The 25,172-nt window shown below is 40.6% G+C and overlaps 1 protein-coding gene and 2 non-coding genes across 3 annotated transcripts; 2 read left to right on the forward strand and 1 right to left on the reverse strand.

Annotated features, from left to right (window-relative positions):
- The first annotated feature begins 1,166 nt into the window (after positions 1 to 1,166).
- LOC141636743 (small nucleolar RNA R71) lies at positions 1,167 to 1,273 on the forward strand. The gene has a single exon (XR_012541331.1). It is a non-coding gene; the product is annotated as a small nucleolar RNA R71 (small nucleolar RNA).
- Positions 1,274 to 13,551: 12,278 nt separating this feature from the next.
- LOC141636989 (small nucleolar RNA R71) lies at positions 13,552 to 13,658 on the reverse strand. Its single transcript, XR_012541554.1, has one exon. It is a non-coding gene; the product is annotated as a small nucleolar RNA R71 (small nucleolar RNA).
- A 10,345-nt stretch (positions 13,659 to 24,003) lies between these two features.
- Positions 24,004 to 24,789, forward strand: LOC141631146 (uncharacterized). Its single transcript, XM_074443854.1, has one exon. It carries the CDS (start codon positions 24,004 to 24,006, stop codon positions 24,787 to 24,789), a length of 786 nt encoding a protein of 261 aa, XP_074299955.1.
- Positions 24,790 to 25,172: the final 383 nt, after the last annotated feature.

Consider the following 25,172-nt stretch of genomic DNA (forward strand, 5'->3'; position numbering starts at 1 on the left):
TTGTTGAAGCTAGACCCCTCCTCAGATCGTCTCAAATGAGAACCATTAACCGTCATTGGGTCGAACTTGGGCGGGACCGACCCATCAAGACTGGTCTGGTCCTAACACCTTCGGGATGTGGTACCTCGGAACAAGTGGTCTCGTAGATTATTTGGCATTAAAGGACGAAATTCTTCAAGATCGCGGCGATCTCGTCGATCGACCACTCTCCTCGGTCGATCGGCGAGATGTAGGCCTGATTCGAAGCTCTGTAACCCGTGCTTGATCGATCGTGGGTATATCGATCGATCGATCGGTGAAATACCTGGCAGACGTCTTTTTCTTTGATTTGTTCGTTGAAGCTTTCTCTTGACTTGTTTCCGGCTCATCTTCTTCAACAGCGTCCTCAACCATGGCAGGACCATCAAGGGTGGACCCGCTCCTCAAAGTGATGGCATTTAGGGTCTCCTTTTGTTCGGGTTGAGTGGATAAGTGTCCGGGAGCTCGAGTGTTACTTTTACTAGCCAGTTGAGCAATTTGGCTCTCTAGTAACTTCATCCCGGCCTCTCTTGCTTGGGACTCCTTTAGCAACAGGTTCTTAAGCTCAGAAAATTCAGAATTCTGCGATTGTTGCTGCTGCGGCACATAAGGGGGCTTTTGATATTGCTGTTGCTTTTGATGAGGTGGTATATAAGGTTGTTGCTGCGGTGGAGCTTGAGTTGGGTTAAGGACATTTTGGCTCCTCCAACTCAAGTTCGGATGGGTGTTCGGCTCATAGTAGGTGTTGGTCTGCCTATAGTGTTGAAAGGCAGCACATGATTCGAAGGGACTATGGTAGTTTTTCGAGACATGGCCCTCACCTCCACACCTTTCACAGACGAAAGGACCGTCTGACACAGCATTGACTTGGTATATCCCACCTTTAGAAGCCCCTCCTAGCTCATACTTGTCAAATCTCGCGGTGAGAGCCTCAAGTGCGCAAGAACAGAGGAGGATTCGGCGGCTCTCCTCGGTTCCCTCTAGAATTTCCATACTCGGCCTTGTGGGTAGCTAGATCGTCAATGATCTTCCACCCCTTGGTTGCTCCCAAATTTTCAGCGAATCTTCCATTGGTAGCAGCATCCAAAATGGCCCCTCGATCATCGTACAACCCATTGTAGAAATGATTGCACAAACTCCACTTTTCGAACCCATGGTGCGGTATGGTTCGCACCAAATTCTTGAATCGGACCCATGCTTCATGGAAATTCTCATCAGGCCCTTGTTTAAAGCCCGTGATTTGAGCCCTAATAGCGATCGTCCTTGAAGCAGAGAAGTACTTCTTGTAGAACGCTAATGCCAATGTATTCCAATAAGTGATCCCTTGAACGGCTCGGTCCAGATCTCTATACCACTCCCTTGCAGCATCGCGAAGGGAGAAGATGAACATAGTCTCCTTGATCGATCTTGGGTCACGCCCGGTGGGGGGTATGGAACAACGATAGTCAATAAAGGTCTCCATGTGTGCTTGGTCGCATCTTCATTTGCAGCTCCCCCAAACTGGTTTCTCTCGACCATAGTAATGTAGGCAGGCTTTGGTTCGAATTTCCTGGCATCTCCTGGTAATTCGAACCCCTTGTATAAATTGTCGGCTATCGGCTCAGAATAACTAGCTATACTTGCTTCCTCGGCCATGACTGGAATTTTCGGAGAAGTAACTGTCTCGGCTGAAGAAGTGGAAACGGGTGAAGACTGTGGGTCTTCTTGACAGATCGTTCTCGTAATAGCTTGACAGTACTCGGCTCTTCCTCGTCGGTAATACCCTTTGTGTTCGTCTCAACTCGCGCAAGGATCTTTCAAACTCAGGGTTCAATGGTACTAATTCTCCACCCTGTGACCTGCGCATAAGAAGAAACTACAAAAAGAATATAAGAAAAGTTTAAGGAACAGATGTCCCTTAAACTTAAGAAAGACTAAAAATAAAAACAACTAAAATTAGGACTATTGCCTCCCCGGCAACGGCGCCAAAATTTGATACCCGTCGTTGTGAGTACCAAAGATAAAATTTATAATCTCCTATTAAGACTAACCTAGGCTAGTGGTAACAGGGTCGAACCACAAGGAGGCAGTTGTAAATTTTAGTTGATTTATGTTGATCGAGGTAACTATTGTGGGGGTTGAATTGAATTGGTCTACAGCTAAAAGAGAATAAAGGCAATAAACTAAATAAACGATTTAAACAGATAAAAGAAGGGTACTAGGATGATCGGTTCATTATAGCTTCGGCGGCAGCAAACTAAGTCGGTCTGAATCAAACACAGGTAAGGCGGGAAATAAAGAGGTCCTCTCGGTCCACTCTTAACAAATAGCATCTTTCGATCTCGCTATAGGTCCCTAATGTCACTAATACTAACTCTCGTCCTGAAAAGTGACTAACGGTCTAAACTATACCTATCTTTCGATCTTAGCACAGTCTAGTCGATTTAATTGATGGTCTAATAACCTCCCCTACCTTTCAATCTAATGGGTCAGTCACGAAATAGGTATCTAACTGGTCGTATGCATTCGATTCGTTAAATACAAGATTAAAACAATTAAAACGAATATAAAACCCTACGAGGCCAGTCGATCGACTGGCAATGTCAGTCGATCGACCAACATGCGAGACAGTCCTTTCTAATCTAATGCCGCCTATGCCATAAATCGCCTACATCCTAGTACTAAAGAATTAGCTACTCATGATGAAAGTAATAACAACAATAAAACTAACAGCAATTACTGAATTCATGCTTAAAGTAAATAACAAAAAGCGATAGAACGATAATTGGCTTTGGGATACTAATCTTGCAAATCTTATACTAATGAAGAAACTAAAACAATAAAATGGAATTAGGGCAGAAGGAATACCGAGATTCAGAGGAACGATTAAGAACAAGAACAGAAAATCCAATGCTAACCGATGTTCCAAACCCTAATTACTCGAATAAACTAAAACTGGAAGTACTGTATTGTGATAAAAACTTGGATAGAAAAACTGATGTCTAACTTGATTGTTTATGTTACGTTATATAGCAATCAACGTAACACCTTATTTCCTAAACCTAAACTTCACGGGCTTCAAGATTCACAGTCTTTTAATTTACGTCTGGAATAGCGATCTGGTCGATCGATCGACAAGGGTCGATCGATCGCTTCTCAAGAAACAAGAGCCACGGAACCCGAGCATTGGTCGATCGACTGAAGGTAACGGTCGATCGACTGGATGAGTTGCTACTTGACTTCTTAAAACACGTGGACTTGTCTTTTGGGCCTTGAATTGCGCACCAAGCTCGTTCCTTAAGCAATTCCTTTACGTCATTTGCAATGCAGATTACTCGGGGACGGATTTGGCTTGATTTCCCGTTGAATTCTCCACTTTTCTGCAATAATGTACAAAATACGGAAGTAGACGAAAATAGGGAGAAATGTAGCATAAACTACAAGAATGAGCTCTGAAATGCGTGTAAAATGGGATGTAAAACATCATACAAATAACACGCATCACTTTGTCTTTCTTTTGGCCTAACACCGTGCTGATAGCAAAATCACTGGCATCACATATGATTTCGAACGGTAGCTCCCTATCTGGAGACTGAATCATCGGTTCTATAATCAAGGCTAGCTTAACCTATTAAAAGCAAAAATAAAGACTGTGGACATCGGCCCACCTGCAAGCCTGGTCGATCTGCGAACGTGCAGCGGTCTTTTGAAAGCCACGCTCGGCGGCGTAAAAAGTGCTTTCGACCGGATCATTTTAGATCGGTCGGTTTCGTCTCGGTAAGGGTCTCGAAACGATTAGAGATGTTTGGAGTCGCCTTTGTGGGATGCTTGGAACCCGTTCGAATCCACTTTATACCTCGGTCAAACGAAGCACAAAGCAGTGTTTTACATAGGTACTAAAGATAAGGAATCGTCCCTCTTTATCATCATATCTCTAGAATGACTCTCGTACGCCCTGGATAAGGCCGTCCACTATCCAAAGTTTCTAAGTAAGAGGTGAAGGTATGTATTGGGAAGCCCTTTAATCAGACACCCAATCCCGCCCATGTAGCGCTCTCCGATCGATCTTGGTTGGTTGAATGCAAAAGTTGATAAAACGATTTAAATGCTTGAATGAGCATCCAATAATTTAAACCTAACATGTGAGAGCTTTCTAAGTCGGTTGATTTAATCCAAGTATCAAGTATAAGATGTCGAGTTGTATTAATGGTTGATTTTCATGCAAGACGGAAATTAAACATCCATTTACCGTATTCGGTTTATGGTGCATAATGTGATCCATTTGTCTTAGTAAGGTATTACGCAAATATGATTAGTCGTCTGATCCGTCTTATATCCGGGTTAACCGGAGTCGGGATCGTCCTAGACTAATGCTGGAAGGGGGACAGATCCTGCACCAGGCGGCCACATGAGGCGCGAGCCTGTTGGCGATGCAAGGGGGTCTCCCCTGGTTTTGAAAATAGGAAAGAAAGGCCCGTTTAGGCGCGGGTCAGTCAACACTTTAAGACGCGTTCTGACCATTTGAAAAACGTTTACAAAACGTGTTGAAAAATGGGTATTTGAACCCGTTTTGGTTTAAAAGGATCGTTTAGACCGTATTTGTTGATTTGAGGAACGAGACTCCAATAATCATCTTTATTTTGATGATATTCGGTGTCGGGTTCGACTTGGAAAGCTTGACATGAATAGTTTTGAAAATAATTATGAACTAATTGTTTTAAGTTCATTTGAATATAATTAGTCGATACTCATCATCGTACTCGGATTAAAATCCAGCATGGTATGTGGAACCAAGGATGAATTTGTGTTGGTGACTAATATGTTTATTTTGGAAATGTACAGAAACGATGAAAGGCTTTAAAATTCCTCTCAAAATGTAAGGAAATGAAATAAAAGGCTTTAAAAAACCTTTTAAATGTTATTAACCAAATATTATCACCGGAACACGGGTTAAACCGTCAAGGTATTAAGAACCAAGGGTGAAAAATGTTTTATGGTTAAAATTTGTAAAAAATAAATAAAAGGGTTTGAAAACATTCGAAATGGTAAAAACCGATTACAAATATGAAAATAGATTAATGAGAAAGGACGAAAACAAACACGGACGAGTTCTGACCTGGGCACCCCATTGAGGTGCGGGCCTCTGTGCAGAACAAGGGGCTTCTGCCTCAGGCCAAAACTTAGTTTTGGCTCGTCTATCCTATGTTTTGGATCGTGTTATGCATGTTTTAGCATGTTATGGTCATAAAACAAGCAAAGGCATGATAAAAGAAGGATTTTTACACCCTCATACTTACATGTTTGGTTATGGCGAGAAACCGACGTAAGTGTAACAACTCGTTTGGTCGGAAAAGACTCGGTTTAAAACTGTTTTGGTAAGTAAGAAGAGTGTTTTATTAAGATTAGTGACGGTGTAGTGGTCGAAATGGTCGGTCAAGTGATTTAATGCACGATGACGGTACCAAACAATGTGTAAGGCTTGTATTTACGATCGGTAGGTCGTAAATACGCGTCGGATTGTGACTTAAGAAGTCGAGTCGAGAATTTTAAGAGAGAAAAGAGGGGGCGGACACTCGCGTAAGTTCTCAAATGGGGGCATTTGAGGGGTATTTATAGGAAAATGAGTGGTTGTGTGAGTTTTGAGCGACATGGCCACCTGGGTTGCTCAAAGAGGCGCGAGCCACGTCGCGGGTCTTCGAGTTGTCATGTCACTTTCACACAAATGCAATCATGATTTGTTCTATCCTAGGATTTGTAGTCACATGTTTGGTACTTGACCATTCATGAATCCGGGAAATCTTAGTATAGAAGGTTTGAAATGGTTTGTTTTTCGTGGTTGACTCGGTTTGACTCGTTGTTGGAGTTGGGATTTGAATTTTTGAGTCGATTTTTGGTCCGGTGTCGGTTTTGACTCTAGTTAGTGTCATTGTGACCCCGTCATAGTGCATTAAACACTCCAGGTACTTTTAAAAAGTTTTGAAATGTTTTGTTTTCGAAATCGTTTTAAGTTTTCCGACGTAAAGTTGTACACAAACTGTCGATCAAACGCCGCGATTCCAAAACATGTTGTAGTCCGATAATCATCGGGTGTTTGTTGGAGTCTCGGCGAGATCCGGGTATCTCTGAGCCCCCACTTTGACTGAGGCTTGGACAGGGCGAAAGTCAAAGTAAAGCCCCCAGGTCAATCGAAGATTACAACCTGGAGACCCAAGCGACATCAAGGAGGCTCGAAAGGATTCGGGCCAAGGACCTGCCGTCGGGAAAGGCGACGCCAAGGCGACTCGAGGGTACGAGCTAAGGACCTGTCGTCGGGAACAGTTTAGAGTCTGTCGAATGTCCGTGCGGGTTGTTTAAAGTCCGTTAGACTACGTACAAAGGCTCGCCAGCCATAATAAGTAGTCACACCTGAGGCATCTTTGGATACGTCCTTGAGTGTTTGCGGACAAAGGCTCGCCAGCTGTGGTGCGTACATCAGGAGGGCTCGCCAGCCACGATGCGTAGTAAGGCTCGCCAGCCATGGTGCGTATATGAGGAGGGCTTGCCAGCCGCGATGCGTAGTAAGGCTCGCCAGCCATGGTGCGTATATGAGTAGGGCTCGCCAGCCGTGATGCGTTGTAAGGCTCGCCAGCCATGGTGCATATATGAGGAGGGTTCGCCAGCCGCAATGCGTTGTAAGGCTCGCCAGCCATGGGGCGTATATGAGGAGGGCTCGCCAGCCGCGATGCGTAGTAAGGCTCGCCTTGACCATGGTGCGTATATGAGGAGGGCTCGCCAGCCGCGATGCGTAGTAAGGCTCGCCAGCCATGGTGCGGTCGGTTGATCGACCGTGAGAATAGCCACGTTGGATGGGCTTGTTTTGAAAGTAGCGGACTCATGATGCCGCCGTCGAAATAGTGAATTTGAATTTTCACTATTGTTGCTTTTGAAATAAGCGGGTTCCGCGAGGAAGCCCCCTGTCGACATTTTGAAGGAATAGTGAATTTTGAATCTTCACTACTCGTTTTTTGAATTTGAAGTGGCGGTTTTAATCGCCGTTTGTTTGAATTTGTTGAAGGAAATAGCGAATTTTAAATTTTGCTATTACGTCTGAAGTGACGGTTTATGTGCCGCCATTGACATGTGAAGGAAATAGTGAATTTGGAATCTTCACTATTACGTTTAAAGTGACGGTTTATGTGCCGCCGTTGACATGTGAAGGAAATAGTGAATTTGGAATCTTCACTATTACGTTTGAAGTGACGGTTTATGTGCCGCCGTTGACATGTGTGGTGAAAATAGTGGAATTTAATTTCCAACTATTATTTTGAAAATGACGGTTTTAATTGCCGTCGTTTGAAATTTGACGAAATAGTGAATTTGAATTTTCACTATTATTTTGAAATATGAAGGTTTTAATTGCCGTCGTTGAAATTTGAAGGAAAATAGTGAATTTGAATTTTCACTATTATTTTAAAAATTGACGGTTTTAATTGCCGTTGTTGAAATTTGACGAAATAGTGAATTTGAATTTTCACTATTATTTTGAAAATTGACGGTTTTAATTGTCGTCGTTGAAATTTGACGAAATAGTGAATTTGAATTTTCACCATTATTTTGAAAATTGACAGTTTTAATTGCCGTCGTTGAAATTTGAAGGAAAATAGTGAATTTGAATTTTCACTATTTCCGTTTGTATTTGAAAAATGGCGGTTTTAATCGCCGTTTGTTTGGAATTTTGAAGGAAAATAGTGAATTTTGATTTCACTATTTGTTGCTGTATTTGAAAAATGACGGTCCTTAATGTCGTCATTGAAAATTTGAAGTTTGTTATAGGATATTGGGCCAAAGCCCAAAATTTCGCTGAAAGAGCGGGAGCACCTCATTGAGGCGCGAGCAACTTGGCGAGTCAAGGGAGCTTCCCTATTTTTCTGTAAAAGACGCGAGAATGGCTTGCTCGTCATTCATTCTTCGTCTTCCTCACACAAACTTGAAAACCCGCAAAAAATCGCCATTGTTGGTCTCCAGCTTGCTTCCGTTCGCGCCATCATCAACAATGTCATCTCAAGGTATGTATTTCCTCTTGAATCCATTTGGATTTGTTGGTCTTTTGATAGATTGATTTAGGGCGAAATTTTACCCTATAAAATGGATTTGGGTGTTTTTGATTGAGCCCATTTCGAGTGAAAATGATGATTGCATTAGGTTAGAAACTTGTTTAGGAGTATAGGGGTGCTTTTAGTTTGCATTTTGGTCCCCGTTCCCGCTCCCTATGCTCGAAAAACGTGAGTGAGGAGGAGAAACCATCTCATTTCACAATGCCAAGTTTATTTGCTTGGATAGTGGATCCCACTAGGTTGCGTTGTAGTCGGGAAACACCGTATTTGCCATTGTGGACCTTTGTTGGGTATTGTGGGTGAAATTGGAATTTTTGCCTTTTGTGACGGTCTTATGTCTGATGGAATAAGCGCCTGTTTGAGCTTTAATTGAGTCAGTTTGCCTTGAAATGGACCTTATTGGTAGTTTAGGTCGCTTTGAGGCGTGATAAAATCACGTTGCCTCGTTGTGGTCGTATTTTGAATTTTTTGACCGGTCTGCGCTCAAATTGGCGTAGGAATTGCCTTTTCGAACAGTAGAAAAATACCCCATTGTATCGAGAATGTATTTTGATTCGTTGGCGGACCTTGTATGGGTCTTGGGGTGCCGTTTTTTGTTGTGATTGTTTTGACTCGTCTTTTGCTTGAAAAGATGGGCGAGTCGTTTTTTTTTCGTTTTTTTTTTGTTTGTTTGGTTGGATTTGGGCGGGATTGCCCTTGTTCTGCTTTGCAGGTTTCTTTTTTTGGATTTGCCCAATTTATGCCGTCGTAATGCCGAAATTTCGACTGACGTTCTTTGTTTGCCTTTCATTGGAGGGTACCATTTGGGACTTATGGGGTCCGTTGTGGAAGCCTTGGAGGAAGAAGATGATCCCGGAGGAGTAGAAGTGACCGGGGAGGCAACAGGTAGCATGTATGCATAAATGTAAACACGTAAAAACCATTTGATTGAAAACAAAATTAACCAAGATGACTTGAAGTTAAAATTAAATTTTGGGATACGTAAAAAAATGAGGATTCTAGTGAGAGGTTTCTCTGACTTCTCTCTAGATTTCTAGGGTTTTTCCTGCAAAATGGCAAGAAAAATCACCAAAAAACCACAAAAAACACAAAAATCTAATAGAATTCGATCTCGTGCAAAAATTCAACTTTCCTTTTCTAATTGTTCTGGTCTTAATTTGGACATGGATTCACCGCAGCCTTCGATTGAACAACCAGAATCTTCATCTGTACCAGGGATTCCACAATCTTGCGATGCTCAAAAGACAAAGGAATTGAGTGATATTGTGGGGATTCCTGTTATAGATTTGGGGGTTATTGTTGAAGACGATGTCAGTTCGCATTCGGAGAAAGAGGATGACGAGGAAGGCTGGACTAGGGTTTCAGGTAAACGCTCTCCTTCTTCTAAGACTGTTGAACCTTCGTCCTCATCAAAGGATCTACTTCAACTTACTATTGATGATGTTGCTTCTGAGGTTAAGTATTGGGAGACTGCTGTAGTTTGTTATGTGTTGGGGGGGAATCCTCCTTGGGAACTACTTCAAGGCTTTGTTCAGAAGCTATGGGGGGTGTATAAGTTTGACAAAATATCTTTCTTCCCTAATGGAGTGTTCTTAGTGAGATTTCCTACCTTAGAATGTCAGAATCTGGTTCTGCAGCAGGGTTTTCCTATGTTCGACAACAAGCCACTAGTTGTTAAGCCGTGGATGATTTGTACTTTTCAGAAAGAGAGAGTCACTCATGTCCCTATCTGGATTCGTCTTTGTGGGTTGCCTCTCAAATTTTGGGGTAAATCTAGTCTTAAGAAGTTAGCTGGATTACTTGGGAAATTCTTGAAAAGAGATGCAACAACTGAAGACAAAACTAGATTAGGGTTTGCTAGATTACTGGTGGAAGTTGAGGTTGGCCAGGAATTCCCTAACAGTTTGTACTTTAAGGATGAAAAAGGGTCAGAAGTCAGTATTCTTGTGGAGTATGAATGGAAGCCTATTGTGTGTGGGTCATGTAAGGGTATTGGGCATAGTAAAGAGGTGTGCAAGAAAAGACAGGATACTAAGCCTGTTCCTAAGTCTAAAACCCAGCAGGTGCAAGGTCCCAGGCCAGCTCAGAAGATTTGGAGACCTGTACAGAAATTTGTGCCAGTAGCACCACTTGTGGCTCCTGTGAGTCAAGGAAGAACAACATCTGAACATCCTTTTGGAGGGATTGTGCATCATAACTCAGCTCTGCTTACCCCTGTATCTGTCTTGCAACAGGTGATAAGTCAGGAACATCAGGTAGCACATTCTCATCTGTCACCTAGCAAATCTTATGCTGAGGCAATCTCTGCTAGCTCAAAGGGTAAAGAGAAAATGAATGGGGGATTGGAGGAACCACCTGGATTAGTTAATAATTGATAAAATTGGATGTTGGAATGTTCGGGGAATAAATGGGATCAATAAGCAGTTAGATGTTAGGAAATTTTTAGTTCAGAATAATATTGGTCTCTATGGTCTTGTTGAAACAAAAGTAAAAGATCAAGATTTTAGCACTATTTTGAATAACCTTGGCTCTCATTGGCAAGGGATAAATAATAATCTTTATCATAATGGGGGGAGAGTTTGGCTTATTTGGAATCCTCAAGTGTTTAAGGTTGATGTTCTCCATATTGATGATCAAGTTATTACTTCACAGGTCTTTGAAATTGCTACTGGGGACAAGTTTTATTTCTCTGTGGTCTATGGTCATAATGATGATGTTCTGAGGTTGCCTCTGTGGTCCCATTTAAAGGATTTCCATGATAATTTTCAGGGGCCCTGGGGGATTTGTGGGGACTTTAACAACGTCCTACACTTCAATGAAAGAATTGGTAGAGAGGTTACTTGGAATGATATAGCTGAGTTTAGAGACTGTGTGCAATACTGTGGTCTTCAGGATATCAAAGGGAAAGGGGCTTTTTTTACCTGGAACAACAAGCAAGAGCCTAGGTCTAGGGGATTTTCTAGGATTGATCGTTTCTTAGTCAATGAGGATTGGCTGGATGATGTGACCATAATTGGCGCATATTTAGCCCCCGAATTACCATTGTTTTCATGCTTTTTAGTGCCTATTTGGGTCATTTCTTATCTTTAGTTCTTTGTTTTGCATATTCTTTGAGATTTTGATCCCTTGGTAGGAAAGGAGTAAGAATCTTGCATTTTCATGGCAAAACGAGGCTAAATTGATTGTATTCAATGACCAAGCATCAAGGAGAGACAAGACTAGAAGGCCTTTGTACATAGCATAGTAGAAGAGCATAGTTGAGAAAGGATCCTTGAGTCCCCAAGGAAATCCCCAAGGAATTCATGAAGAAAAGGGAAGAAAAGAAGAAGAAAAGATCTTTGCGAGACAATAACGAACGGATTGTACACAATCCGTCCGTCCATCAAGCCCAATCGAGCGTCCCGCAAAGGAATCGCTCGGATTCCCCTCGCCAATCCGAGCGTCTTGCCCAAGGATCCGCCCGGATTCTCCAGCCCAGATCCGGCCGTCCCGACTCCCATCCGCACGGATTTGATCAAGACGTTTTCATTCTTCAAGCCACGATAAGAGAAGCCCTTCTCTCGGAGAATACCGGAGTCTCCTTGCTCAACTTAAAAAGTGTAATAACTAGTTTAGCCCTTAGTTAACCCTAATGCATCCTCCCTAATTTTCACTATAAATACCCCATTAGTCTAATTAGAGAGCATGTTCTTCTTATCAATAATTAGTGTAGTTAATATTAATCAAATCTCTCTTCAATATTGTAATCAAATATTAATCAAGTTTTAATCCAAGTTTTAGTTCTTTAATCTCTCTCTTGTTCTTCCTTTATTTTGGGTAATTGAAGATTATTTGGGTTATTATTGGGAGATTGACAACCTCTCAATCTAGGATTCAAGTACTTCTATTATTCTTGCTTTATTATTGGAATCATTAGTAGGTATAATCTCTTAATCCCTTTTTAATTATTGCTAATTACTTTCATTTGTTCATCATGTTTCATTATGTTAGTATGATTGACAACCTTTCTAGCATGATCAATATGATAATGAGTGAGTAGTCTCTTAGCTAGGGTTTAATGGGTGATTAGGGGAAACCAACATGGGGAATGATTCATGCTTAAATTAATATGCTTTCATATCTTATTTGCTTGCTTGTTTTGATCTTAATACATGCACATGTTATATTTGATGAAATGCTAAGCCTATGAATCCTTGCATTTACTATCATCTTCTATCCTTTCAACTTGACTTGTAAGACATAACCCAACTCGAGTCTTGTTAGACCATGCATGTGTTGAGTAGGAAAGATTAAGTCGACTTGTAGGTGTTGTACAATCTAATCGATTCGGCTCCGGGACCCAAACTTTCCTAGGATTGTAAGATATAACCCAACTCAATCCATCACAACAATAATTGCTTGCTTATAATTTGAGAACATGTTTGTATGATCATATCCCATGAATCCCCTATGAACCCATGACACCCTAGTGCCTTTAATCAATTGTTTACACCCCTTATTTTATTCATCTTGCTAGTTTATTTTCATTGCTATTTTAGTTTAGTAACCTTCTACATCAACCCAATTTGTGACACCCCTTAGACACTACTAGTTACAATAGAATTCTCATTTCAATACCCGTCCCTTGGGATCCGACCTTTACTTGCCTCTTTACTAATTGTAGAGTTGTTTGTGAAGTATAAATTGTGTTTTGTATCGACCATTGACCAACGACCACATATGCTTAATTTGTGAAACGAAATGGCCCCGATCAAAAATGGCGCCGTTGCCGGGGACGGTGTTTAATTGATTTAAGATTTCTTTTATTGTTTTTAGTTGTGTCTTTTTCACCTTGGGGAAGTAAAACTCCTCAAGGTTTGTTCTAATTGTTTTCGAGTTGTTTGATATTTTGCATGTCTAGAAGATTACAAAGAGATTTGTTACCTTTTGACCGTGAAATCGAAAGAACCTTGACGAATAATAGGAGACTTGTTAGGAGGAATTTGGGAGGTGTTGGTGAAGTTGTTCAACCCACTAGTGAGTTTGTCAATCCTTTCGCAATAGAAGGAGAAGAGAACCCATTAAACAACACCACACAAAATCCACCTACAATGCCTAAATTCTCGTCACACTCTATACCCACCGAGGAGGATTTACCAAATGGTACTCCTACCCCACAACATCTTACCGGAAACTTTATTGCCAAGTCCGCCTTCATCCAACTAGTTGAGAGGAGCCAATTCGGGGGAATGCCTAGTGAGGACCCTCATTCTCATATGGAAACCTTTTGCGATTATTGTGAAGCTATCTCTCAACGGGCGTGACTCAAGACCAAATAAGATGGGTCTTATTTCCTTTTTCGTTAATCGGCACCGCAATGCAATGGTTGAAGGGCCTTGATAAGGCCACCCTTGGAATAGATTCTTGGAAGAAGCTAGCTCTAGCTTTCTACAAAAATTCTACCCAGTAGGAAAAGACCAATATGCTAAGAGCTCAAATTACGGGTTTTAAGCAAAGGGATGAAGAATCTTTGTATGAAGCTTGGGAGCGGTTCAAAGGTATTTGTCGCTCATGTCCTCACCATGGACTTAGCGAATGGTTTTTAGTGCAACAATTTTGGAATGGTTTATATGAAGATTCAAGGAACATTCTCAATATGGGATCAAATGGAATGTTCACCGAAGTTGATGACAATCAAACATGGAACAATATTGAGGAAATGGCGGTCCATAATTCACAATATAGTAGGCCTCGCAAGGCTACTAGAGGAGGAAAGTATGAAGTGGACACCGTTACTCAATTGGGTGCTCAACTTAGTGCTCACATTGACACAATCAACTTGAAGTTTGAACAAGCTATGGCTAGACTTGAGGAAAACTCAAAATCATCAAAGCATCATGTCAATGCCATGATGGCATCCTCATCAATCCCAAGCGGGATATGTGAGAATTGTGGAACCTTGGGTCATGACTCAAGTGAATGTAGGGGAACAACCGAACAAGTTAATGCTTTCCAAGCTTACAAAAGTGGTACCCCTTATTCAAATTTTTACAATGAAAACACCAAGTTCCATCCAAATCTCTCATACAAAAGCCAAAATGTTCAAAACCCTCAAACAACATACACTCCACCACCCATGAGAAATCAAAATCAAAGACCCTTTTACAATCAAAACCAAGGCTACCAAAATCAAAATCCATACAATCACCACAATGACCAAGGTTTTGATGTCCAAAAAGCGGTCCTCCAAATGCAAAAGAGTCAACAAGAATTTTTCACCCAAATGCAAAAAGATAGCCAAGCAAAAGACACCACCATCAACAACATTCTAGCTCACACCAAGATGTTGGAAACACAATTGACCCAACTAGCATCTTCAAGCTCACAAAGACAAAAGGGGCAATTACCACCTCAAAGTAATCCCCCTAGACATGAAACGGTTAGTGCCATTCACTTGAGAAGTGGTACAAGATATGAGGCACCAAAGGAGCAAGTTGAGGATGAAGTTGTGAGAGCTAGTGAGAATGAAGTTGTGGTGCAAAGCCCCAAAGAAGGGGAATCATCAAAGGAAGAAAGTTCAAAGAAAAATGAAGACAAAGCCAAAGAGAAGGAGCCCATTGTGATTAGACTTCCTTTTCCAAGTCGTCAAGCCAAGCCCAAATTTGATGATCAACTTGGAAAGTTCATGGAAATTGTGAAGAACTTAGAAGTCTCAATTCCTTTCACGGAATTAATCAATCACGTTCCGGCCTATGCAAAGTACATGAAAGATATCCTCACAAAGAAGAAGTCGATCCAGAAACTTGAGACTATCGCCTTCACTAAGGTGAGTAGTGCAATACTTCAAGGGAGTTCACCTCCAAAGTTAAAGGATCAGGGAAGCTTCTCAATACCGTGTACCATTGGCGACACAACGATCAACAAAGCCTTATGTGATCTAGGGGCTAGTGTGAGTGTCATGCCGTACTCGGTAAGTAAAAGGTTGGGAATGGGAGAGCTTAAATGCACCAATATCACTCTTCAAATGGCCGATAGATCGACGAAGACACCATTAGGGATATGGGAAGATGTCCCCGTGCGAATTGGGAAGTTTTTCATCCCGGTGGACTTTGTCATTGTTGATATGGAGGAAGATTCCAACATTCCAATCATCTTAGGAAGACCTTTCCTACACACCGCGGGTGCGGTGATTGATGTGAAACATGGAGAGCTCACTCTAGAAGTGGGAGATGAAAGCATAACTTTTAATCTTGACAAGACCATGAGAGCTCCTCGTTTGCATGAGCCATGTTTTATGATTGATCATTATAATAGGAAGGATGAAAGGAAGAAATCGGAACTCCAATAGAGGAAGAAAGTTGAAGATGCTCCATTCAAAGAGCAAGTGAATTGTGACAAGGAGAGCTTGCAAAGCTCATCAAAATCAACCAAGGAAGAAGATGATGGCCTCATTGGCCAAGAGAAGAAATTGGGAGAGTTGTCTCCATCTAAGCAAGAGATTTTCAATGATCAACTCAATGAAGTTTGTGGTCTTTGGGACGACGAATTTGAAGGGATCTTTAATCCCTACATTGGGCATGCCATCGATCATGATCAACAACAAGGGCCACGGTCTATTGAGGACCTCTACCATAACAATGAACAAGATTTTGATTACTTCTTCAAGGTGTTGAGCAACATCAACAACACCTTGAACATGCCCCCTTGACATCTCATCAAGAATGAGAGTTTGGTGGAGTCCTCCTAAACCACCATTTGTAAATATTTCTAACTCCCTAACTTACATTTCAATTTTTGTATTGCATTTTTGTCATTTTTGGATTTATTTTTACTTTGATCAAAATAATTGTCATGTAAGAGAGAAGTGAGGGAGGGACTAATGATTTTAATTGATGTGTAGTGCTTTACCTTAGTGTGGGGATGGCAATTGCCTAGGCTATTCATGCCTTAGTAGTGCCCCCACAATGAAGAACACAAGATTTGAATGAAAGAAAGAAAGAATGATAAGGAAATGCGTTGTTGCACGGATGGAACTGAATCCGTGTACACAAGGACCAATCCGAGCGGATTCCTGAGAATCCGCCCGTCTCGAAGAAGATCCGAGCGCCTCGAGAAGACGCCCGTCTTGGGCTGTGTTGAAATTGCAAATTTCTTGACTGTCAAAGAATCCGAGCGGATTTCTGGAAAGACGCCCGTCTCACAGAATCCGTCCGTCTTGTGAACAATCCGCCCGTCTTGCAAATCGAAGAAAAAAGGAAAAATCTCGGGTGAAATCCGTCCGTCCGCACGAAATCCGCCCGTCCCATCTCGGAAGAATCCGAGCGGATTCCCAGAATCCGCCCGTCTCTAGGCGGGATTTTGAAAATTTTGAAGCTGTAGAATCCGCACGGATTGCGCCCAATCCGCACGGATTGTCCCTGCGTCCTAAAATTGTCGAATTCTTTAAATACCCACCCCACCTTCATTCATTCATTCATTCATTCATAAACACTACCCATAACATCAAAACCCTCATCCTCTCCATCTCAAAAACAAAAACCCTCAACAAAATCCACCAAAATCAAATCAAACCATCTTTCAAACACCAAATCAATCACTCCATCTTCATTAACAATCAAAACCAAGAACAAATTCTTCAACCTTTGAATCGATTTTTGTTTTTATAAAGGCAAAGCCTTTCACCTTCAAATCGATTTGGGCATTCTACAAATTGAAGATTTTTGACTCTCTACTTGGTTAGTTCATCAAATGGCAAGAACAAAGGGAGCAACAAGGGCAACAAAGGCACCAAAAGCAAAGGCTCTCTCGCAAAGGCAAAAAGCTCTACAAGCAAAGAAAGCTTTGGCAATGGTGGTATCAACACCAAACTTGGTAGTGCAACAACAACAACAAATTCCTATGGAAGCATCACCTTCTACTCCGGTAATCGATCAACTCTTGCATTTTCCGGAGGTAACTTTCATTTCCGATACCCATAGAAATACATTTGTCAAGTTTGCTATGAAACAAATTCAATCCACCAAATTCATATATCAAGATGCCTTAGAGAAGTTGGGTGTTCTTGAACAAACAAGAGTCTTTTTCAATGCCATGGGTTTGAAGAAATTGTTTGAAATGAAGGAAGTAACATACCCCTCTCTTGTCTTGGAATTCTTAAGTTCTTTAAAAGTGACAAAAGTTGAGAATAGGGAAAATATTGAGTTTCGTCTAGCTAACACTAGTAGACGCATTACCTTTCCGGAATTGGGTGAAATTTTGGGCCTTAGCGATGAACATAAATTTTATAAGCAATATGGGAAGTATGATCCCGAGCCTCTTTGGGAGGCAATCTCCGGGAAGAAATTTGAAGATTTTCATGCTTGTCGTGCTCTTTTGGTCCATCATCCGGGCATAAGAATATGGCACAAAGTTGTGGGAAATACCATAATTGCTAGGAAAGACACCAATCATTTCACGGGACTCGATTTTATTCTCCTTGAATCAACTTTGAATATTGGAAGAATTCACACCAAGCCTTACAATTCTTTGAGGCTATTGGTTGATAGATGGCTCCATGTAGATAGTGGGAAGAAGGGTCAAACCGTTATTCTTAATGGCGGCCTTGTCACGGTCCTAGCCAAGCACTTTGATCCTAATTTCAATAAGGATAGCAAGTACAAGGCTAAGGATGGTGGCCATCTTATTGATATGTCCATCTTGATTAACAAGTTTAAGTGGGTTGCTCACAATCCCCTTGATACCAAGTATGGGTGGCTTACTAGTGAGGCTCGATCATTCACTTTACCCGCAAAGATTTGTCGTCTTAGTGTCCACCGGACCAACTATTTACTTCCCCTATCCGAAGAAGCCGAGTACATCATTCAACAACAAAAGGGTGATCATGAAACTCCCTCCTCTTCCATTGTTATACCACCTTACCCCTTTGTGTATGAAGAGTTCAAACCGCAAGGAGTTGAAATTGGAAAAGACTATGTCACTCTTCTTATGCAAGCCATGCACAAGCAAGCTTATGAAGATCGGAAGAATGAATATTTGGCTCAATATCCTCCCCTCCTACATCTAGCTAGGCAAGGACTCCTTGATCCATCTTGTCCTTTGCCTAGTTGGGCGGATAGAGAAGCCTTATTTCCGGGTGCACCTAGGGACGTGGTGGAAGACAATGAGGTTGTTGGAAATGGTGAATAAATTGATGATAATATTGAGGAAGAAGCAAGTGGAGATGAAGAAAGATATGGTGAAGATGATGATGAGCAAGATGATGGAGAAAGTGATGAAGAAAGTGCCAAGGAAAGTGGCAATGTGACCGCTTCTCATGAGGGAAGTGGTGATGATAATAGCATGATGGAAGACTAGCCTTGGAGACTCCTACACTCCCATGGTTTGTCTATATCTCTTTGCATTTTATTTCATTTTGATCATTGTTGGTTTAGTCCTAGCAACATCAAAGGACTCACACCTCGGTTCCTTTGAGGTGTTCTTTATTGTTCCCATTTTTGAAAATCCAAAATGACAATCTAGTTTCATGCATAGCATAGTGTGTGCATGAACTATACCCATGCTTTGACATTAGCAATAGTGTCTTATTTGGTTTGGGGAAGTTAATGCATACACAACGGGAGGTAATCTAAATTATCCTCTCCGTCATAACAAAAACCATGCATCATGTAGTATAGCTTAGTGTAGAATTGCATTTAGTATAGAAATCATGCATCACCTTTGCATAATTTCCATCATTTTGGCCATTGAGGACAATGCCCATATTAGTGTGGGGATGGGAATTCTAACACTTAACTTTTATTCAAAAACCATAAAAATTGAAAAATTTCAAAAAATCATAAAAATTGAAAAATTGAAAAATCCAAAAACAAGTTCATTTCCTTTGTATATATTGTCTTGTATATATTGTGTTTGTTTATCCTTGTTCACTTCGATTGACTACGCCACATCCGAGACATGAGGATATTGAAGACCGCATGGTATGATCTTTCCAATCTCCTTTTTCCTCTTTATGTTAATGACTATGTGGCTTAATTTTGATTGATGCGGTAAAACAATGTGAACTTAGGAATTGCATTTAGTTTATATGTCATATCAGTTGGTAGAATCATTTGCATTAGGATGTTTATATGTTAGTTGCATCATGGCATGTAGTTTGCATGTTAGAAAAATTTTGCGAAACCGTCTATTTGGGAAGCTTGACAAGTGTATATAGGCCCTAGTAGATGTTTTTATTATTAAGACTTTGCTTGTTAGAATACTTGTAAAACACCCTAGGATGTGTCATGCTAGTATCCTTTGACCCATGGTTTAAGGCCTAGTCAAGAGTACCTTGTGGTGTGATAACTCCTTGGCTACCGTTTATTCCAAGGTGACCCTTGAAACCATGCATACTTCTATCATTCATCCATGTTCTACCAGATTTTTGTCATCAAAGGGAATGGGCACAAAAAGAAATTGTTTAAATTTGAGTTCAATGAAATGAAAAGTGAAAGAAAGTTTGCAAAAATGCATCAAATGAAAAGAGGAGCAAAAATAGAACTCCTAAGCTTCAAATACAAGGCACCCTCGTTACTAATTGGGGTGACTTTGAAAATGTTCAAAAAGAAATGCAAAAAGTTGTCAAGTGTTGAAAATGCCAAAAATCAAAAGAAATGGCAAAGAAAGTGTTCTCAAATGTCAAATGCCAATGAAATTGGGGGGAAAACAAAAATGAAGGCAAACTCCCAAAGTGAAACTCAAATATCTATCGATCCCTTTATCCATCGTATCCATTTTTGTGCATGGTAGAGAGGGGACGACCCTTCTTCTTGTCTAGGCAAGAGGGGGAATTCCGCGATCCTCCAGTGTTTCTAACACCATAGGGAGTCTACTCTTGACAAAAGCATTTAACGATTGAGGACAAAGGTACCCTAGCTTGACACCTTTTGGAGGTGATTTATTGGTATCCTTCTAGGCTTAGTAGTTTGAACAAATTACATCTATGAAGGATTGTGTACCCTTGAATTGCTTCCCTTGTAGATAATTTCCGCCACTTAGATGAGGAAAGTGGCTATTCTTTTTGTAGATGCATCCATTATGTGATTTTTGTGTGCTTAATGTTTGGATGTGTCGCCATTTTGGCAAGACCCACCTTGCCTTGCAAGAAGGCATCCTACCTCATGGTTGTCTTGTTGTGAGTTGAAGGGGCGGAGTGAGACCCGCTAATTGTCTCATATCGGCTATTATTATTAGGTTAGGTTAGTATTGGTCCTAGTCTTTGTCACCTCTTTACTCGGGACGAGCAAAGGTTCGGTTTGGGGATATTTGATGTGACCATAATTGGCGCATATTTAGCCCCGAATTACCATTGTTTCCATGCTTTTTAGTGCCTATTTGGGTCATTTCTTATTTTTAGTTCTTTGTTTTGCATATTCTTTGAGATTTTGATCCCTTGGTAGGAAAGGAGTAAGAATCTTGCATTTTCATGGCAAAACGAGGCTAAATTGATTGTATTCAATGACCAAGCATCAAGGAGAGACAAGACTAGAAGGCCTTTGTACATAGCATAGTAGAAGAGCATAGTTGAGAAAGGATCCTTGAGTCCCCAAGGAAATCCCCAAGGAATTCATGAAGAAAAGGGAAGAAAAGAAGATGAAAAGATGCTGCCAGACAATCCGAACGGATTGTACACAATCCGTCCGTCCATCCAAGCCCAATCCGAGCGTCCCGCAAAGGAATCCGCTCGGATTCCCCTCGCCAATCCGAGCGTCTTGCCCAAGAATCCGCTCGGATTCTCCAGCCAAGATCCGGCCGTCCCGACTCCCATCCGCACGGATTTCAGTACAGCACGTTTTCATTCTTCAAGCCACGATAAGAGAAGCCCTTCTCTCGGAGAATACCGGAGTCTCCTTGCTCAACTTAAAAAGTGTAATTACTAGTTTAGCCCTTAGTTAACCCTAATGCATCCTCCCTAATTTTCACTATAAATACCCCATTAGTCTAATTAGAGAGCATGTTCTTCTTATCAATAATTAGTGTAGTTAATATTAATCAAATCTCTCTTCAATATTGTAATCAAATATTAATCAAGTTTTAATCCAAGTTTTAGTTCTTTAATCTCTCTCTTGTTCTTCCTTTATTTTGGGTAATTGAAGATTATTTGGGTTATTATTGGGAGATTGACAACCTCTCAATCTAGGATTCAAGTACTTCTATTATTCTTGCTTTATTATTGGAATCATTAGTAGGTATAATCTCTTAATCCCTTTTTAATTATTGCTAATTACTTTCATTTGTTCATCATGTTTCATTATGTTAGTATGATTGACAACCTTTCTAGCATGATCAATATGATAATGAGTGAGTAGTCTCTTAGCTAGGGTTTAATGGGTGATTAGGGGAAACCAACATGGGGAATGATTCATGCTTAAATTAATATGCTTTCATATCTTATTTGCTTGCTTGTTTTGATCTTAATACATGCACATGTTATATTTGATGAAATGCTAAGCCTATGAATCCTTGCATTTACTATCATCTTCTATCCTTTCAACTTGACTTGTAAGACATAACCCAACTCGAGTCTTGTTAGATCATGCATGTGTTGAGTAGGAAAGATTAAGTCGACTTGTAGGTGTTGTACAATCTAATCGATTCGGCTCCGGGACCCAAACTTTCCTAGGATTGTAAGATATAACCCAACTCAATCCATCACAACAATAATTGCTTGCTTATAATTTGAGAACATGTTTGTATGATCATATCCCATGAATCCCCTATGAACCCATGACATCCTAGTGCCTTTAATCAATTGTTTACACCCCTTATTTTATTCATCTTGCTAGTTTAATTTCATTGCTATTTTAGTTTAGTAACCTTCTACATCAACCCAATTTGTGACACCCCTTAGACACTACTAGTTACAATAGAATTCTCATTTCAATACCCGTCCCTTGGGATCCGACCTTTACTTGCCTCTTTACTAATTGTAGAGTTGTTTGTGAAGTATAAATTGTGTTTTGTATCGACCATTGACCAACGACCACATATGCTTAATTTGTGAAACGAAATGGCCCCGATCACTGGATCATTATCCTGATGCTTATACTCATTTCATGCCAGAAGGGCTTTTTGATCATAATCCTTCTGTATGCTATAGGAGGCATGACAGGGAGCATAGGAAGCCACCTTTTCGATATTATAATATGTGGAGTCTGGATCCAGGTTATAAGGAGCTTGTTCAATCAGTCTGGAATACTTCAGTTGATGGGACTCTTATGTACCAGCTGGTATCTAAACTGAAACTTCTGAAGAAGCCTTTGAAAGTTTTGAATAGGAACAGGTTCTCTGATGTGGAAAAAGCAGTTGGCATTGCTCAGATGCTTCTTGAGGATTTGCAGCTTAAGATGCATGATAACCCTTCTGATTTTGAAACTCTTGCAGCTGAGAAGGAAGCTGCTGATAATTTTAGACACTTGTGTAAGGTGCTACATAGTTTTCTCAGTCAAAAAGCCAAAATAGAATGGATAAAGTATGGGGATGAGAATACTAAATTTTTTCATAGTCACATTCGAGCTAGGCAGGTGCATAATAGGGTTATGTGTATTAAAGGTGTGGATGGGGTTGTTCACAACAGTTTAGAGGGCATTGAAAATTTTTTCCTGGAGTATTACAAATCTCTTCTGGGATCAAGGAATGGTACTGTTGCTATGCATTCTCCTACTGTGAGGAGAGGGGCTCTGGTGAGAGGGGATCATGTGGATATTCTCTTATCTCCTGTCACTGCAACTGAGATAAGGGATTGTATTTTTTCTATTCCCTCCACTAAGTCTCCTGGACCTGACGGTTATTCTAGTCAGTTCTATAAGGATTCCTGGGACATAGTTGGGAAGGATGTTATAGATGCTATTCAGAATTTCTTCACTACTGGTGAGTTACTTAAGCAAGTTAATACAACTACATTAACTCTTATTCCAAAGACTGCTAATCCCTCTAGTGTGTTGGAATATAGACCTATAGCCTGCTGCAACACGGTTTATAAGGCTCTTGCTAAGGTCCTCTGTAACAGATTAAGTAAGGTCTTACCTGATATAATCAGCTCTAGTCAAGGTGGTTTTGTCAAAGGCAGAAACATTGTGGAGAATGTGTTAATTTGTCAAGACTTGGTTAGGCTGTACAATAGGAAGTCTGCTTCCCCAAGATGTTTGATTAAAATTGATTTAAGGAAAGCATATGACTCAGTGGAATGGCAGTTTCTTGAGCAGATGCTTCGTGCTCTTAAATTCCCTAAGAAGTTCATCACTTTGATCATGGCTTGTGTAACTTCTCCTACTTATTCCTTGGCTGTGAATGGGAGTTTGTTTGGATTCTTTCAGGGTAAAAGAGGCCTTCGACAAGGAGACCCTCTTTCACCTCTTTTGTTCACAATCTGTATGGAGTACTTGTCAAGAATTTTGGATGTTGTATCTCAACAAGATGGGTTCAGGTTTCATCCTCTGTGTGGGCATCTCAAACTTAATCATCTTTTGTTTGCAGATGACTTGCTGTTATTTTGCAAAGGGACTGAGTCATCTATTATGTGGCTATTAAGAAGTTTTGCTACCTTTTCAGCTGCTTCTGGGTTGAAGTTGAACAAAGAAAAATCTGAGATTTATTTCAATGGGATGACTGCTGCTGCTATGTCTAATATTATGCAAGTTTCGGGTTTTGAGAGGTAACCTCCCCTTTAAATACTTGGGTGTACCCATTTACGCCGGAAGCCGACTAAGAATGAAGGTCTTAAGCTTCGATAGAATTGTAGCTAGAATTAGAGGTTGGGGGCTAGACATCTCTCTTATGCAGGGAGACTTATTCTGGTTCAATCTGTGCTCACGACCTTGCATTCTTATTGGGCTACAATTTTCTTGATTCCTAATGGTATCATGAGCAAGATTAATGCCATTTGTAGGAATTATTTATGGGGGGTAAAGCTGATTACATGAGGTCTCCTAATGTAAGTTGGAGTGTCTGTTGCTCTCCTAAGAAAGAAGGAGGATTGGGTTTAAAGGACTTGAAACTTTGGAATGTTGCTTTTCTAGGGAAGTATGTGTGGTGGCTTGCTAAAAAAAAAGATCATCTTTGGGTTAAATGGGTAAGTCATGTTTATATGAAAGATAAGGATTGGACTGACTATGTTGCTCCTCCTGACTGTAGTTGGTCTTGGAGGAAGATAACTCATATAATGGAAAAATTTAAGCAAGCTTACACCAACAATAAATGGCTCAACACTAGTCTGGTTTATTGTGTGCAGTATGGGTATGATTGGCTGCGTACTCGTCATCCTAAGGTAGAATGGAGGCATCTTTGCTGGAACACTTTGAATGTCCCCAAAACCTCTTTCATTACCCGGGCTATCATTCATAAGAGATTGTTGACTAAAGATAGGCTGATTAGAATGGGTATAATGGTAGATGGGACGTGTGATTTATGTGATAACTTCCCTGAGGATCATCATCATCTGTTCAGTGATTGTGTTTTTATGCAACGCTGTTCTAGCTTATTGCAGGATAAACTGAGGATAAGGTTTAGTGCAGATGATATTGTGCATTGGTTTTCTAGTAGCAGGGCTGTCTCTAGAATGCAGAAGAGGTACATAGGGGCGTCTTATGTGGCCCTATATTACTATGTCTGGATTACAAGGAATGAGGCAAGGATTAAGGGTATGGTGAGAAGGCCTGAATGTGTTGTCAAGCGGTGGTGGTGATATCGACAGAGTTTCAAAGACTGAATTCAAGCAAGCTCAACACTCGTGATTTGGAATGGATCCATAGCATTTGTGTCTGAGTATAGAATTGACTTACGTTTTTTGATGTACATGACTATATATAGGTTTTTTTGTAAATCTGTAACACTTTGAGTGATTCTAATATACTTAACTTTCCCTAAAAAAAAAATTGAATTTTGGAATTTGAAATGAATTTTGAAAATTTTCGCGACAAGTCGTCACGTTTGGACTCCGAAAGGAATTGATTTGAAAATTTGAGCAATTAACTCGTGTCGTGAATTAAATTGCATCAAAATTATTAAAATTGATTTGTAACTCGAAAAATTCAAACTCAAACCATCGGGGAAGAATTTTAGAAAAGA

Source organism: Silene latifolia, chromosome Y (assembly GCF_048544455.1).
Source record: "Silene latifolia isolate original U9 population chromosome Y, ASM4854445v1, whole genome shotgun sequence".
Lineage (NCBI taxonomy): Eukaryota > Viridiplantae > Streptophyta > Magnoliopsida > Caryophyllales > Caryophyllaceae > Silene > Silene latifolia.

Excerpts from the sequence above, each read along its gene's own strand:
- LOC141631146 (XM_074443854.1), top strand. The coding sequence starts at position 24,004 with ATGGGGGGTAAAGCTGATTACATGAGGTCTCCTAATGTAAGTTGGAGT.